Source organism: Castor canadensis, chromosome 8 (genome assembly GCF_047511655.1).
Source record: "Castor canadensis chromosome 8, mCasCan1.hap1v2, whole genome shotgun sequence".
In the NCBI taxonomy this organism is placed as follows: domain Eukaryota; kingdom Metazoa; phylum Chordata; class Mammalia; order Rodentia; family Castoridae; genus Castor; species Castor canadensis.
This window is the reverse complement of record NC_133393.1, coordinates 77,118,477-77,134,391: the sequence shown is the minus strand read 5'-3', so window position 1 is coordinate 77,134,391 and position 15,915 is coordinate 77,118,477. Positions and strand designations below refer to the sequence as shown.

General features: G+C 35.5%; 1 protein-coding gene across 1 annotated transcript in view; it reads right to left on the bottom strand.

Annotated features, from left to right (window-relative positions):
* The window catches only part of Redic1 (regulator of DNA class I crossover intermediates 1), a 37,290-nt gene that overhangs the window by 5,918 nt on the left and 15,457 nt on the right, over nucleotides 1–15,915 (bottom strand). The window contains exons 6-10 of the mRNA XM_074081739.1: nucleotides 11,176–11,690; nucleotides 10,489–10,558; nucleotides 9,029–9,089; nucleotides 6,309–6,372; nucleotides 155–237 (exon numbers count right to left, since the gene is read on the bottom strand). Coding sequence (XP_073937840.1) covers nucleotides 155–237; nucleotides 6,309–6,372; nucleotides 9,029–9,089; nucleotides 10,489–10,558; nucleotides 11,176–11,690 — 793 coding nt within the window. The remainder of the gene's footprint in view (nucleotides 1–154; nucleotides 238–6,308; nucleotides 6,373–9,028; nucleotides 9,090–10,488; nucleotides 10,559–11,175; nucleotides 11,691–15,915) is intronic.

Below are 15,915 nucleotides of genomic sequence, written 5' to 3'. Positions count from 1 at the left end.
TTACATTTTTGTTTACTTTTAAAAACATTTTTAGTAAATTATTTTTATTTTCACTATTTACTGGTTCTACAATTTTTCATAATATAAAAGTAAAAGCAAATAATTCTAAATTCATATAGATTATATTAGTAAGTAAAAAAAAAGCATAGCTTACCATGTCTGAGCTAGAACTGAAAGAACTATCTGTTGGCTTTGGAGAGTAACTGGCAGACTGACTACCCTGTGAAGAATCAAGACCTGAAAGCAAAGATTTAATGCAAGAAGAATGTTAAATATCAATACTCTACACAGTTTACACAGGCAAAAGATATCTGCTCATAACATAAGCTTAGCTAATAACAATTAAGACTTTAAAAAATGTGGCAAATTTATTAAAAACATGGATACTTGGCATCTTGCATTTCTAAGGATCATATATCCTTAGAAATTTTTTCTAAGGTTTATTTTTCCTTAAAAGATTTTTATCTACAAGTAAAGTAAGGTACATTAGGAAATAAAGAAGAATAGGGAAAACTGGATTGATTTTTCCAACATATCAACCACTTTTATGAACACATGATTTAAAGTGTCAACCTGCAGGAAGAAAGAATAAACCAAGTTTATTAAGACCCAAGGCATCAGATATTTGCTAACTAGTAAATGAAGCATCACTGTGTAATCAAAACAGCATGAAAAATCTATTTAAAGCATCCAGCATTACATACTTTCATTTTCTGCTTAATGTATTATCATATAATTGCAAACAAAGTTTAAAAAATGGGTCTGGATGAAGACCAGTGGAACAGAATAGAGGACCCAGATATGAAGCCACACAACTATAACCAACTTGTCTTTGACAAAGGAGCTAAAAATATATGATGGAGAAATAGCAGCCTCTTCAACAAAAACTGCTGGGAAAACTGGTTAGCAGTCTGCAAAAAACTGAAACTAGATCCATGTATATCACCCTATACCAAGATTAACTCAAAATGGATCAAGGATCTTAATATCAGACCACAAACTCTAAAGTTGATACAGGAAAGAGTAGGAAATACTTTGGAGTTAGTAGGTATAGGTAAGAACTTTCTCAACGAAACCCCAGCAGCACAGCAACTAAAAGATAGCATAGATAAATGGGACCTCATAAAACTAAAAAGCTTTTGTTCATCAAAAGAAATAGTCTCTAAACTGAAAAGAACACCCACAGAGTGGGAGAAAATATTTGCCAGCTACACATCAGACAAAGGACTGATACCAGAATATATAGGGAACCTAAAAAACTAAATTCTCCCAAAACTAATGAACCAATAAAGAAATGGGCAAGTGAACTAAACAGAACTTTCTCAAAAGAAGAAATTCAAATGGCCAAAAAACAAATGAAAAAATGCTCACCATCCCTAGCAATAAAGGAAATGCAAATTAAAACCATACTAACCTCACCCCTGTTACAATAGCCATCATTAGCAACACCACTAACAACAGGTGTTGGCAAGGATGCGGGAAAAAGGAACCCTCTTACACTGTTGGTGGGAATGTAAACTAGTACAACCACTCTGGAAAAAAATTTGGAGGCTACTTAAAAAGCTAGACATGGATCTACCATTTGATCCAGCAATACCACTCTTGGGGATATACACAAAAGACTGTTACTCCAGAGGCACCTGCACACCCATGTTTATTGCGGCACTATTCACAATAGCCAAGTTATGGAAACAGCCAAGATGCCCCACCACTGACGAATGGATTAAGAAAATGTGGTATCTATACACAATGGAATTTTATGCAGCCATGAAGAAGAACGAAATGTTCTCATTTTCTGGTAAATGGATGGAATTGGAGAACATCATTGTGAATGAGGTTAGCCTGGCCCAAAAGACCAAAAATCATATGTTCTTCCTCACATGTGGACATTAGATCAAGGGCAAACACAACAACGGGATTGGACTTTGAGCACATGATAAAAGCGAGAGCACACAAGGGAGGGGTGAGGATAGGTAAGACACCTAAAAAATGAGCTAGCATTTGTTGCCCTTAATGCAGAGAAACTAAAGCAGGTACCTTAAAAGCAACTGAGGCCAATAGGAGAAGGGGACCAGGAACTAGAGAAAAGGTTAGATCAAAAAGAATTAACCTAGAAGGTAACACACATGTGCAGGAAATTAATGTGAATCAGCTCCCTGTATAGCTATCCTTATCTCAACCGGCAAAAATACTTGTTCCTTCCTATTATTGCTGATACTCTCTCTTCAACAAAATAAGCGATAAGGGCAAAATAGTTTCTGCTGGGTATTGAGGGAGTGGGGGGGAGAGGGAGGAGGCGGAGTGGGTGGTAAGGGAGGGGGTGGGGGCAGGGGGTCGAAATGACCCAAGCCTTGTATGCACATATGAATAATAAAACAATAAAAAAAATGGGTCTGGGAAGTAAGTCATGATGTCCTACCAAGCCTAAACACTATAGTAACTTCAACTTTCATCTCTTTGTTGATGAAAATGGGTTTCTATTAAAAATCAAAAGGCAATGGAAGGTAGAGAAATAGCATGTATTAAATCATATGACCTCCTGTATGAATCAACTATAAATATTATCTACACATGTCTCAGGTCAAAACTGATCCTCTATGTAACAGAACCTAACCTCAGTCAGCTGAACCCCTTATTTCATTACTTCAGAAAGAAATTAGCATGCCTACCCATTCTGAAAGCAGAAAACAGAGCATAGAAAAGTGAGAGGTATGCTCTCACTACTAACAATATAACCTAAGGGCATTTCCTCTTAAAGATTCATTAATTCCCCAGGTATTATAAGCCCACAGTCATCAGCAAAAAAGAAAAATGTCTATTCAATGAATGTTTTATCTATAAGAACACAGGAAAGAATATGCTGATGAAAATGTACACTCAAACACTTACTGAGTAGCTACTTTATGTGAGGCATTCTGATAGTTATTAGGGATACATGACCACAGCCTCAAAGTGTTCATAATCTTGTAGTAGAGAAAGACACAAATTTCAAAACCTAGTTAGAAAACAAAATATGACAACAGCAGTCACAGAAGATACAAAAGTAGTGAAGAGCTAAATGGGATGAGCTCTAGAGAGATTCAAAAATATATAGTGAAAACATGAGTAGAGACAGGAGTTTTTAAATGATGAATAAATATTTATGAGACAGACAAGTTGAATAGTGTATGTAGGATTGAGGGGAAAACTATGCAAGGGCATACCTAACTATTAAAGAAGCTGCATCTTAGATCATCAATTTGGGCAACTAGGTAAAGATGGTTTAGTGAAGGGTGAGACTGGATTTAAAAAAACAAAAAAAGCAAGCCAGTTAGAAGATTAACTGAACAATCAAGGTATGAAGGGAGGAGGATCTGTAACAAAGCAGCAAAGTTGGGATGGAAAGAAGCAAGTGGTTCAAACATCAAGAAAGCCGTCAAGTCCTCACTACTTGGGAAGGTGAAATCAGGAGGATCACAGTTCAAGGCCAGCCTAGGCAAACAGTTCACAACACCCCATCTTCAAAATAACCAGAGAAAAATAGACTGGAGGCGTGGCTCAAGCCATAGAGTAGCAAGCACTGATTTCAAACCCTAGTCCCACAAAAAAAATGAAAAAAAGTAGGAAAAAGAGAGAGAGGAAGAAAATGAGGAAGGCAGGGAAGGAGGAAGGGAGGGAAGGAGGGAGGAAGGAAGGACTTTTTACTTGCTTCAATTTTGCAAGTATTTAGCTTTTGAAATTGCTCTGAATCTAGTATAACATCAATATCAAATTTGATAAAGACTGCACACACATACATTCCCTCTATGGAAAAATCTCACTCATGTCACTGTTAAAATAAAACATTAAATTAAAAAACAGAACAGAAGAGAAAATACTATCAAAATACATCATGACTTATTGGGATTTATTGTAAGATGGTCCAAATCACAAAACTAATTAGTAAGAGTCACCTTTTTACAAGATCTATATCACCTCACACCTGTTAAGATGGCCATTATCAAAAAGGTAGAATAAGGGCTGGGGGTGTAGTTTAAGTTGGATTGAGCACCTACCTAGCAAGCCCAAGGCCCTGAACCCAAAACTCCAGTAGCAAAATAAAAAGTAAGTGTTGGTGAGGAAGTAGAAAAACTACAACTCTCCTTTGCATTGTTGGTGGTACAGTGCAGCCACTATGGAAAAATAGCATAGCTATTCCTCAAAAAATTTAAAAACAGAACTAAATATGACCTAGCAATCCCACTTCTGGGTTTATGTCCAAAAGAATTGAAAAAGGATCTCACATAGATGTTTACACTCTCATGTTCACTGCAGCATTATTCAGAATAGCCAAGAGGTAGAAGCAAGCTCCTATTTATTGAATGGATGAATGGATAAAGCAAACGTGCTATATATATAAAACTGAGTATTATTCAGCATAAAAGAAGACAATCCTAACCATGAAGACATTATGCTAAATGAAACAAGCCAGTAACAAAAAGACAAATACTGCATGACTCTATATGTATAAAGCAGCTATATCATAAAATATAAATATCTTTAATATATAAAGAACACTTAAATATCATGAAAAAAGACAAAAAACCCAACTGGTCAGAAGACATGAATGGAGAATTCACAGAAAAAAAATGCAAACAGTCACTGAAATTTTGTAAAAGATGCTCAACTTTATAGACAGAAGTGCAAACTAAATCTTCTATCTATCCATCTCAGAACAAAAAAAAATCCTAAATTTGGCCACAATCTTGGAAGAAGCTGTGAAATAATATGAACTTGCTAGTGGAATTATCAAATGGTAGAAGTAGGGAATCTGGTAATATCAAAATACAAATTTGGTAATATCTATCAAATATCAGTGTATTTCCTCTTTGACTAACCAATTCCAGTCCTAGAAATTACCCACAATGTACCTCCACAAATAAGAAACAAATGCACAAAGTTGTTTACTTACAGCATTTGTACAAACAGGAACTATATTAGGACAGAATATCAGAAACATGCCAGGCAAATATAAAACTTTTATCCATAAAGTCAGTATGGAATGAAAAGGTAGCTCAACTATCAAGTATTCACTACATACAAGCCTACAAACAATTAGACTCTAGATTTCAGAAGAGATATATATAGGAGATATAAATACAGATATTATATATAGATATGTATGGATGGCTATAGCTAGCTATAGATAGATAGAAGATAGATAGATAGATAGATAGATAGATAGATAGATAGATAGATAGATAGATAGATAGATAGATGATAGATTGAAAAAAGACACAGCCCATACTGAAAACCAAATTTCCCAAAAGAAACATGGGTAGTTGGTCATGGTAGTACAAGCCTGTAATCTCAGCACTCAAGAGGCTGAGTCAGGAGGGTAAGAGTTTGAGGCTGGCCTGGGCTACACAGAGAGATCTTGTCTCAAAAAAGAAAATAAAACAAATATGGATGAAAGACTTTAGAAAAGACATTTCACAGATGAAATATGACCAATTAACCTAATTAGTAATCAGAGAAATAAAAATTTCAAACTATATTAGATTACTAACAATGGGAAAAAATTGACATGGTATTGATGAAAATATATATCTAAGACTCTTACCTCTTGATAGTGGGAAGTTAAACAGGCACAAACACTATGAGAAATAATTTTTCATTACCTTAAAAGGTAAAGGTGTATATCATATGAACTGTTGATTCTACTCCTAGAAATATTTCCTACAAGAACATTTAATACATGTGTGCCAGAAAAAAAAAGGTCAAGAATGGCCAGAGTAGCAAAGAGCTAAATATCTATTGCCAAAAGATACACAAATGAATTGTATCACATTGACACAACAGAATGCTGGATAGCAGTAAATAAAATAATGAAATGTACTAGAGCCACAAGTATCAAAGTGATGAACCTCAAAATACAATGCTGGGGGAATAAAAGAATGTTGTAGAAAAACATAGAGAGTTTTTTCAGCATACTGAAAATATGAAATCAAGCAATGGAAAAGTGTGTGATAACATCACAAAAGCAAATTCAGGATAATAGTTACCTCTAGGGGGCAGGATAGGAAATGCAATTGAAGATATTTTCAAAAGAATAATTTCATAAGCTACATAGTTGAGTACAGAGGTATTTGTTTTATTATTTTTTAAATGCACATTTAAATTATGTATATCAATTATGCATATATATAAAAGATAAAATTACTTTTACAGTCTATTGTATTACTAAGATTTTCATGAAATATTTAATGGAAAAAAATTTTAAACACACTTTGAACTGCTAATTGTTAGTATTCAAAAATAATAAAATTCACTTATATAATCATACTGACATATTTTCTTAATAAATATTGGCCTCTCTTTTGAAGAACAGATTCTTTCTTCTTCCATCACAATCTAGAAGAAAACCAAAATTTTAACAACTCCCAAGTATTCATAATAGCACCCGCTTATATCTACCCTATCAATACTACCAATTCATTTTATAGTACTTTTCCTTTATATTATTTTAATATAAAGAAAAATTGGCCTGTGGTGAGCAATAAAATGAAATTTAAATTGTTTAGAAACAGCAAGAATGGAACAGATACTTGATAAGAAATGAATTACTGATCAAAAAGGCTTCAGGTGATCATATTAAGTGGTACTAAACGCAGTGGAAAGAAGGCAGGTTAAAATGCTCCTGGGACTGGCTCTGTTGCTCTTTCACTGATTTCTCAAGTTGGACATCAGTTATTCACTTTCACTTTAAAAAATGATAAAACACAGAGGTATAAATTTTCTAGAGCACACTCCACTGGTTTTGCTTTTCATAACATTCTATGGGATTTATTTTTATTTCTTCTTTAAAGCTCCAGAATGTTGCCTTCAGGAAGCTAAGAGGTTAAGCACAGTTTTGTTTGTTTCTACCAAACTTTATTGAATTTTGATTAGCGAATATGGCTATTAATCTCTCCTTTGCAAAATTTCTGAGGCTTTATGGCTTACTTTATGAGTTATGCTTGTAAATGTATCATGAACTTAAAATACTTTATAGTCTCTGTTGGTGGGATATAGATTTATAGACAGGATAAAGGAGAAACTTTGTAATTGTTCAACAAACCTAAAGCCCTTCCTTTTGGACATATGGTAGCCTACATTTCCAAGTTCCTCTTGAAGTTGATTTGGATGATTTAATTTCATTCATGGGTGGAAGTAATGTACATACTGTCAATCAGGGCCCATAAAAATTTTCCCCACAATCCTTGACTTTGCAATCTTGGTTAATGCACCATCCCACCCACTATCCATTTACATAAATCATAAATCCAGGTCTTCCTCAATTTATTCCTTGTTGCTTAACTAATTGCTAATCACCAAGTTTTCCCAAAATCTAGATATAAATCTCTTTTCCATCCTTATATACCACTGCACAACTTCAAGACCTCATTATTTGTTGTCCTGCCTTGAGTTCTTCTGCTTATCAAGTATCTTCCCATTGTTAGCTGGACACCAGTGGCTCATACCTATAATTCTAGCTACATGGGAGGCTGAGACTGGGAAGTTCATGGTTCAAGGCCAGGCTTGGGGTCAAGAGACCTCAAATCAACCAACAAAACTGAGTGTGAAGTAAGTGTGGTAGTATATGTCTGTCATCCCAGTTATCATGGGGAACATAAAGAATCACAGTCTAGGCCAACCTGGGCAAAAAAGCAAGACCCTATCTCAAAAAATAACCAGAGACAAAAGGGCTGGTGGTGTGGCTCAAGTGGTAGAGTGTCTGGCATGAAACCCTGAGTTTTAACCCCAGTATCCCCACTCCCCAACACACACACACAAGTAATCCCTCATCATTGCTAGAGTTTTCTTTCTTTTTTTTTTTTTTTTTCAGTACTGGGTTTTGTAATACTCACCATCTTACTCCTCTAGTAGATTTTTTGAAGTGGATCTTTTTCATGATAGTAAATTAAACTGCTAAACATTATACAAGTTCATTTATGACCTATCCCTTTAAATTTCCCAGAACTACCTCTTATTACTCTCATACCCCTTGTGATTTATTAATTGTATCAATAACAATAATAAGCAAGGAACTTGAAGTTTCTAAAACAAGATACAGTTTCCTCATATCTTACTTTCTATGTTGCTCCTTCTTCATAGATGTTTCATCCATTCAGTTAACTCATTAACTGATATTGTGCTCAAAAGCCTTCTCCCCATCACATCTTCTTATTGATTAGCCATCAAACTTAGAAGTATCTTTCACAAGACTACTGTGGTCCTTTGTACAAAACTCAATTGTAGCAATTTATCTAAAAGCATTGTATTTCTGTGTCTGTTTAGCTAATAGGCAGAAGCTTCTTAAAGAGAGGTTCCATGTCCTTCATCTCTGTACCTTGCAGACTATAGTATAACAGAATATAATCATCAAGAGAAGAAAAACTGCCCTTTCACCATTTTAACCCCAGAGACTAGTGTACAGAATATACTCAGTAAGTGTCTGTTAAGTACATTCATAGCATTCTATGTATATTTATTGAAGAAAAAAAGAATAAACAGTATATTTGAAAATATCAAGTCAGATAAGCCAGTAGTTTCCTGGCTCAAGTGTGTGACATTGAACAATGTCTCTTCAGTATCTTTTGCTACAAAGACTACAGTATCAAACTCTTGCAGATTAAAGTACACAAAACTTCTCATAGTGTTGTAACAATTACACCCTTATGTTCTTAGATGTTTTGATATTTTTAAATATATGACTATGTTCACTAGTGGTACTATTAAACCTAATGCACTTTTGTCTTGGAAGAAATTTTATAGCACTTCTAGAAAGTACTTAAAATGTATCTAGATTGATTTGTCTCAAATAAAAATGATAATAGTTCCAGAAAGGGTGTTTTTATTTGTAGATTTAGCTATACTAGAAGATTATAGCTAAATCTTCTAGTATAAGAAAATCTAAGAAGTCTTCCTAAAAAGAAACTTATAAAGCTACCCTTAAGTCTAATAAACTGCAAATATTAAAACATGACATCACAGAAACAGACTTAATTGGAAAGACAATATGCTTTACCTCATCAAGTCCAAGGTCCCATGACTGCTTAGGGTGCAATTCTTCCAGAGGGATAGCACCCCTAAGGTTCATAAATAAGACAGCATTAAAGTTTGTTTTATTCCCTCTGAAGGAATAAAGCATATTTATTGTTCTAAGTTATGGTTGCAAAACTTGATTTCAGATCATAATTATATGAGAGGCTTTAAAAAAAATAATAAAGATTGATGAACTCAAGCCAAGAAGTCTATTCATTATGTGTAGGTCAAACTTCTGCAGTTTTAACATCATCCCCTCAATTGGGATCTTTATCCAGGCTTGGGAACTATGTTTTACACCACTTTCATAAAACTGATTTTAAAACTCAAGTCCTAACATACAGCTTTTCACTCATAAATTTCTAAACTGGAGAACAAATAATTTGTTAATTTTATGAAATGGGTATGAGTCTACATTTTAATTTGTGTCAATCCTGTAAAAAATGCCTGAATGTATTCTTTTTTATCAATACATATTTTAAAGATTTCCCTAAGAATCATTTCCAGAATAAAAATCTAAATAGATCTCTAGTCAGAAAGATTTGGCTAATATATATTTTTTACCAAGAGAGTTAGGATTATTCAGATACTACTAGCAAAAAATAAAGTTTTCTTTAATTACTTATAATTATAAGCCATTAAGAGAAGCTTCAGTAAGGCAGCCTCAAAACTCTAAGGAGTAAATTACATATTAAGCAGTAATGGATTAGATTAAAAATCCACTTAGATCCAGAATATTTTGCACATCAGCACCAAGAAGCAGCAAAACCTGATGGAGCGTAATTATTTTCACATAGAAAATAATGCATCAATAATGAGGTAAAGATGGTAACTCTAAACCTAGAGAGTACAGGGAGTCTCTGAGAGGTAAATGTTGGCAAGGGGAGAATGCTCTAACCCTAGAACACACACTGTCCCGTAAATAGCTCATATGCTTGTTACGTCACTGATATATGAATCCTATTACTTCCTCTTCATCTCTTCCCCCCTTTTTGGCAGTACTGGGGTTTGAACTCAAGGCATTGTGCTCTACCTTTAACCCAAACTACACCCTTAGCCCTATTACTCCTTGTTCTGATTCAATAAAAACCAAGCAACCTTCGTAGGGAGACCATAAAGTAAGAAAACAAGCTTTTCATGCTAGTAAGTATTGCTGTACATGTAACCCTTCTATTTCTTACTTTAAATTAATAAATTGACATTCTAGTGGATATCTGAGGTGCCTGAACATATAAGTCAATCTCCTCAAACATAATCAACACAAATATTCAGATAAGAAGGTATTTTGTGGCTAGCATACTCTCAATGAGGGTGATATTTGACTGTAATAACTGAGGCTTCTTTCAGATCAGGTTGCCCATTCTCACTATGCATTAGTTCGGCCTGCTGAACACACTATGCTACATGTTAATTTTAATTCTCCAGATGTACCTAAAAACTTACATAGAGTTCACTGGATGTTCCTGGGCATTATTTTTTGGTAGCTTCTCTTGGTGACCATTTTCAAGTTTTCCTTCCAAAATAAAAGTATGCATTGAGCAAAAAATTGAGCATCATCTGTTTTCATTTTTAATCCAAAGCACATTAGCAGGATACATGTTACAGAGGGAAATTACTGATACCCAATGTTATATAATAAGTCACTCTAGTTTTGGTTTCATATCCCTCCAAACACATACATATAAGTTTAAATACCATACAGTCAACCCTTGGTATTTGATAAGGATTGGTTTCAGGACCTCCCTCACTACTCCCCCAGCCATACCATAATCTATGACTGCTAAAGTATCTTACATAAAATCGCTTAGTATACACATATAATGTACACCCATCCTCTCATATGCTTTATATCATCCCTAGATTACTTAAAATATATAATACAATGTAAATGCTATATAAATGACAGTTATACCTACCACATTGTTTAGAGAATAAAGGCAAGATAAAAAGTCTCTACATGTTCAATACAGATTCAATCTTTTTAATAGTTTCAATCCATGGTTTGTTAAATATGTAGAAGGGGAACCTTTGGATATGGAGAGCCAACTATGAGTATGTGTATGTTTGCATATATTAAATATATGAACACTGAAAAAATAGTCTATTACATTTTCCATGCATAACACCAACCTTTTCTTTCAGAGTTAGCTGGGTAGCAATCCTTCTCAAAAGATGTCGTAAGGTCATTTATTTCATTATTGTTGTATTCTTTCTGATAGTTTTTGTTTGAGTGACACTTCTCTTGATAATTTGTTTTATTAAAAGTAGAACCACTAAAAGTTGTCTCTGGAACTGTAAAAATGCCTCTAGTGCATCCATCAGTGGAATGGTTTTCATGAGAACTAGTAGCAACTACACAACTATCTCCCAAACTACCATAATGACACTTGTCAAACATTTCTTTTATCCTCTGTTGATCTATGTTTAATAAACTTATCATATTTTGACTAATGAAAGAGTCATGATTCTCTGATAGAAGTTTATCTTCAATAAAACTTGAAAATTCTTTTCCATTTTCTCCCCAAATATGTTGTACTGACTGTTTTCCAGTAATGAAGTCTGGCTTTCTTCTTTTATCCAGGCTTCCACAATCTTCACCCATAATTATAGCAGATGTTTCAGTTAGGAAATCTCCATTTCCTGGACTTCAGAATTAGAAAAATATATTTAGTGGGAAAGGTACATTTTCATTCACAAATACTAATGTGAAGTTAAATTTTCAGAGAACACAATGAGGAATGACACACTTACCTAGATTATACTTTTATTATTTGTATTTAAATGAGTAATACTGCTTGGGTGTAAATTTATCTAATATACACACCTACTGACATTGAGTATAAACATAATCTATGCTCAGTTTTGTAATTCAACGTGAATAATTAGTGAATAGTTTGATTTGTTATGTAAACAAACAAAACATGATCAACCTATAGTATATCTTCTACAAGAAAGTGTAGCAAATATCCTAGCCAACCATTGTTTGTCACTGGTGCTCCATTTAACCAGAAAGAGATATTTTGAAGACTATGTGAAGAAAGACTACCCTGTGCAAAAACATTAAATCAAAGTTACAAACACATTAAAACAGACATATTGCAACCTGACAAGGATATAAAACAGCTCCAAAGAAGAAAAATATAGATACAAATGTTTACATAAGTAATAAAGAGATAAGGCAAATTAGATGAAAATCAGAGATATGCTAAGTTCATTTTTAATGCAGAAATTGTAATTCTAATTTAAGTCCAACTTGTTTACAAGAATCAAAGCTGTGACATGAAGTAATGAGAAATAGAGATGTTTTTGATTTTAGTGACTATGAACTTATTTGGGATTGGGTTGTCCCAGAGGTTGGAGGTTCCAAAGAAATTTTAAAAAGAAACACACAGACTGCTAAAATTCCAATTTCCAATTTTATTTTTATTTATCAAATATTTAATGAACACCTACTATTTTCCAAGAATTAGGCCGTATGTTAGAGACACAGACATAAAAGAACTCAATTTGATAGAGGAGATGAATGTTTTGCCCATAAATGTTCATAGCTCATGATCCTACACTGTTTCTCAATAAGGGCCGTATTAGGGTTTTGTACTATTCTATCATGCTAACAGACATAATCCAAAGCATTAACATATACCATTAACACCAGAAAATCAGGCATGGTGGCACACACATGTAATGCCAGCATCCACAAAGCTGAGGCAGGAGGATTGCAAGAATCAGGTTGACCTAGGCTATATGGTGAGATCTTCTCTCTCAGAAACAACAAAACGCCAGAGAAATGTCCACTATCCTAAATGGGAGAAAAAATATAAAAGCATAAGCCAGAAGCAATAGCTCATGACTATAATCCTAGCTACTTGGGAGGCAGAAACTGGGAGGATTGTGGTTGGAAGCCAGCTCAGGCAAAAAGTTAGTAGGACTCCATCTCAACCAATAAAAGCTGGGCATGGTGGTATACATCTGTCATCCCAGTGACATGAGGAGCATAAATCCAGGTATAAATGCAAGATCCTATCCCAACAAAAACTAAAAGTAAAAAGGGCAGGGGTGTGGTTCAAGTGGTGAGCACCTACCTAACAAGTGCAATGCCCTGAGTTCAAATCAAAAAGTGTGTGCACGCAAAAGACAGAGAGAGAGAGAGAGAAAGAGAGAACTTCACAAGTTATAAAATATTTTTATAAAGGTAAATTATCATATTTTAAAAGGTATTTTGTGCATGCTAGCTCAGAAAGACAACTCACTAAGAGATCTAGACCATAAAGAAATGTATAATATACAGCTATTAGCAATATGAAATTTATAGTATAAAAAAGGAAGGAAAAATTACTAAGGATAATTACTGGTAAATATTATCCACATAGTTGAGTGCTGCTATAATAAATAGAAAAAGATTCCTTTTTTTCCCAGTTTATTGCCTGGAAAGTATCCAGGCAACTGCAAAGGAGGGAGAACCCAATCAGAGTCACATGACTCCCTTTCTTGAGGATACAGAACTGGGGGTACAGAGGGACCACAAAGGACAGCATTCACAGATACAGGAGACTGATTCAAACAGAAAAAGAGCTCTATATATACAGAAGATTCTTCTGAAGTGTTCAACTAAGTACCAAAGCACATGTATGTGAAGTAATTACCCAAGGACAAGAAAGAACCACCCAAGATGAGAACATGAGAAGGTGCTCACACAGGGATAGGAGAATTTTGTGTTCCCATTCAACAAAATGGAAAACCTTGTAATTCAAGGGAAATCAAGAAAGTACTCAGAGTATATTGCTTCAGCACTCTGGCAAAATTAGCCATAGAATGAAGTCTAATAGGTCCTTCAACTTTTCAAAGTTTAAAAGCAAGCATCAAGAAGATTACACTGAGGATTCCAAGATGGCGGCTAGAGGGAGGAAGCAGAAAGCGAGCCTCCTATAGTGAAATCTTGGAGAGACAATGGAGACACACTTTGCAGGCATAATCACTAAGAAAAGGCATAACTTTGACCCCTCCACACCTCCAGCCGACACAGAGAATCTCCATTTCACGTTAAACGGAGAAACAAAGACAGCCCCCAGGCCGCCAGTTGCCGGCGCCCAGATGGCTTGGGAAGATGCAGACCAGGTGAGTTTGTGGTACCGTGGTACTCTCACAGACAAGCCTGGACCAGAGCAGCATAGCCCCCTGGACAGACTGATCTCCACCCGGGGAAAAAGGAGAAACTGAGTAATAAGCAATAAGAACAAATAAGACACGCAGGAAAGAGGGTGGGGTGCCCTGAGAGCTGAAGATTGGGGGAAGGGAATCCTTCCCGGGACTGTAAATAAACAAGCCGGGCAGGCCGGAGAGCCTCTGGTGGGAGCGGGGATAGGGCGTGCACCCAGCAACCAGGAGTGGGAAAGCTTGTGAGAGTGGCGGAGGGAGGAAAACTCCACAGGAGAGGAGGGAAGACCCACTTCCCACGTGAACTGTAAACAAACATGGCGGCTGGCAGGAGCAGCAGCACTGCCCAGTAAGCAGGAGCAGGAAAGCTTGTGAAAGTGACAATGGGAGGAAAACTTCAGAGGAGAGGGGGGAAGACCCACCTCCCACATGAACTGTAAATAAACATGCAGGCCTGACAATGCGGGTGCAGTGTCACCTTTCCCAGTGCTTGGAAAGGAGAAAGCCTGTAGCAGAGGCTCCCACACAGGAGAACTCTGAACAAACAAAGCCTGCGGGGCCAGGTGAGTGCTAAGCTCACCCCAGAGATCTGCATAAATAACGCCTCCAGCAACAGCAGGCTGACAGCAGCGGGCAGGCAAGCCATAGCTGCAGATACCATTCTCAGAACTGTCTCCAGACTCTTTTTTTTCTTTTTCTGCCTACCTTTGATGAGAGAACAACCAAATTACACCTGCAAGTGGAAAAACTTACTGAAACTGTATTGCATTTGAACTTGGGACACTAGGTGGGTTTTTGTGTGTGTGTGTGTGTGTGTGTGTGTGTGTGTAGTTTTGTTCTGCTTTATGCATCCCCTTTGATGAGACAACTACAGAACAACATCTGAGGCACCATCTCCAGGATTGGAGACTGAGACAGACACCCAAATTATTAAGACTGAAACTTCATTGCATTTGAACTTGGAGGGTCTTTTGGTTTTTTTTTTTAATTTTCTATTTTCCATATTATTTTAATTCATTTTTAATATATAGATATTTCTTTCATTTACTTATTTTTTATTTTTATTCCTACCTTAATCTTTTTTTTTATTGTTTATTTTCAATCCTATCTCTGCCCTCTAATGTCTGTTCAGCTTACTGTCAATTAATACACTAACACTCCCTGTTTATACCTTTGAAACTCTCTTGTCTGAAACCTTGTTCTGCTTTCTCCCTCTTGTCTGTGTATTTGTTTTCCCCTTTTCTTTAACTTCTTGCTTTCCATCTCAGCTCACCGTTCCATTCTAAATATTACCATTGTTATTATTACAAGCTAGAAAATACTGAATTGCACACAGTACAGGGACAGTACCAACACCAAAGACAATGATGGGAAGACAGAAAAAACAGGGAAACCAGTTTCCCCACAGCAAAAAATTAGTACAGGAACCAGAGGGGAATGAAGAAAACAGAAACTCAGATCCAGACTCCAACAAAATGAAGATAAACTATGCCAAAGGACCCAATGAAGCCCACAAGAATAATTTAAAAGAAGACATACTACAAGTACTCAATGAGAATTTTATAGAGATGATACTGGATAGGGTCAACCAAAATGTACAGGAGACACTCAAGAAATTCCAAGACAATAAAAATAGAAAATTTGAAAAAGCAAAAGAAGAAATAAAGGAAACCATAGAAGCACTGTATAAACACCAAAGTGAAAGAGAGAACACAA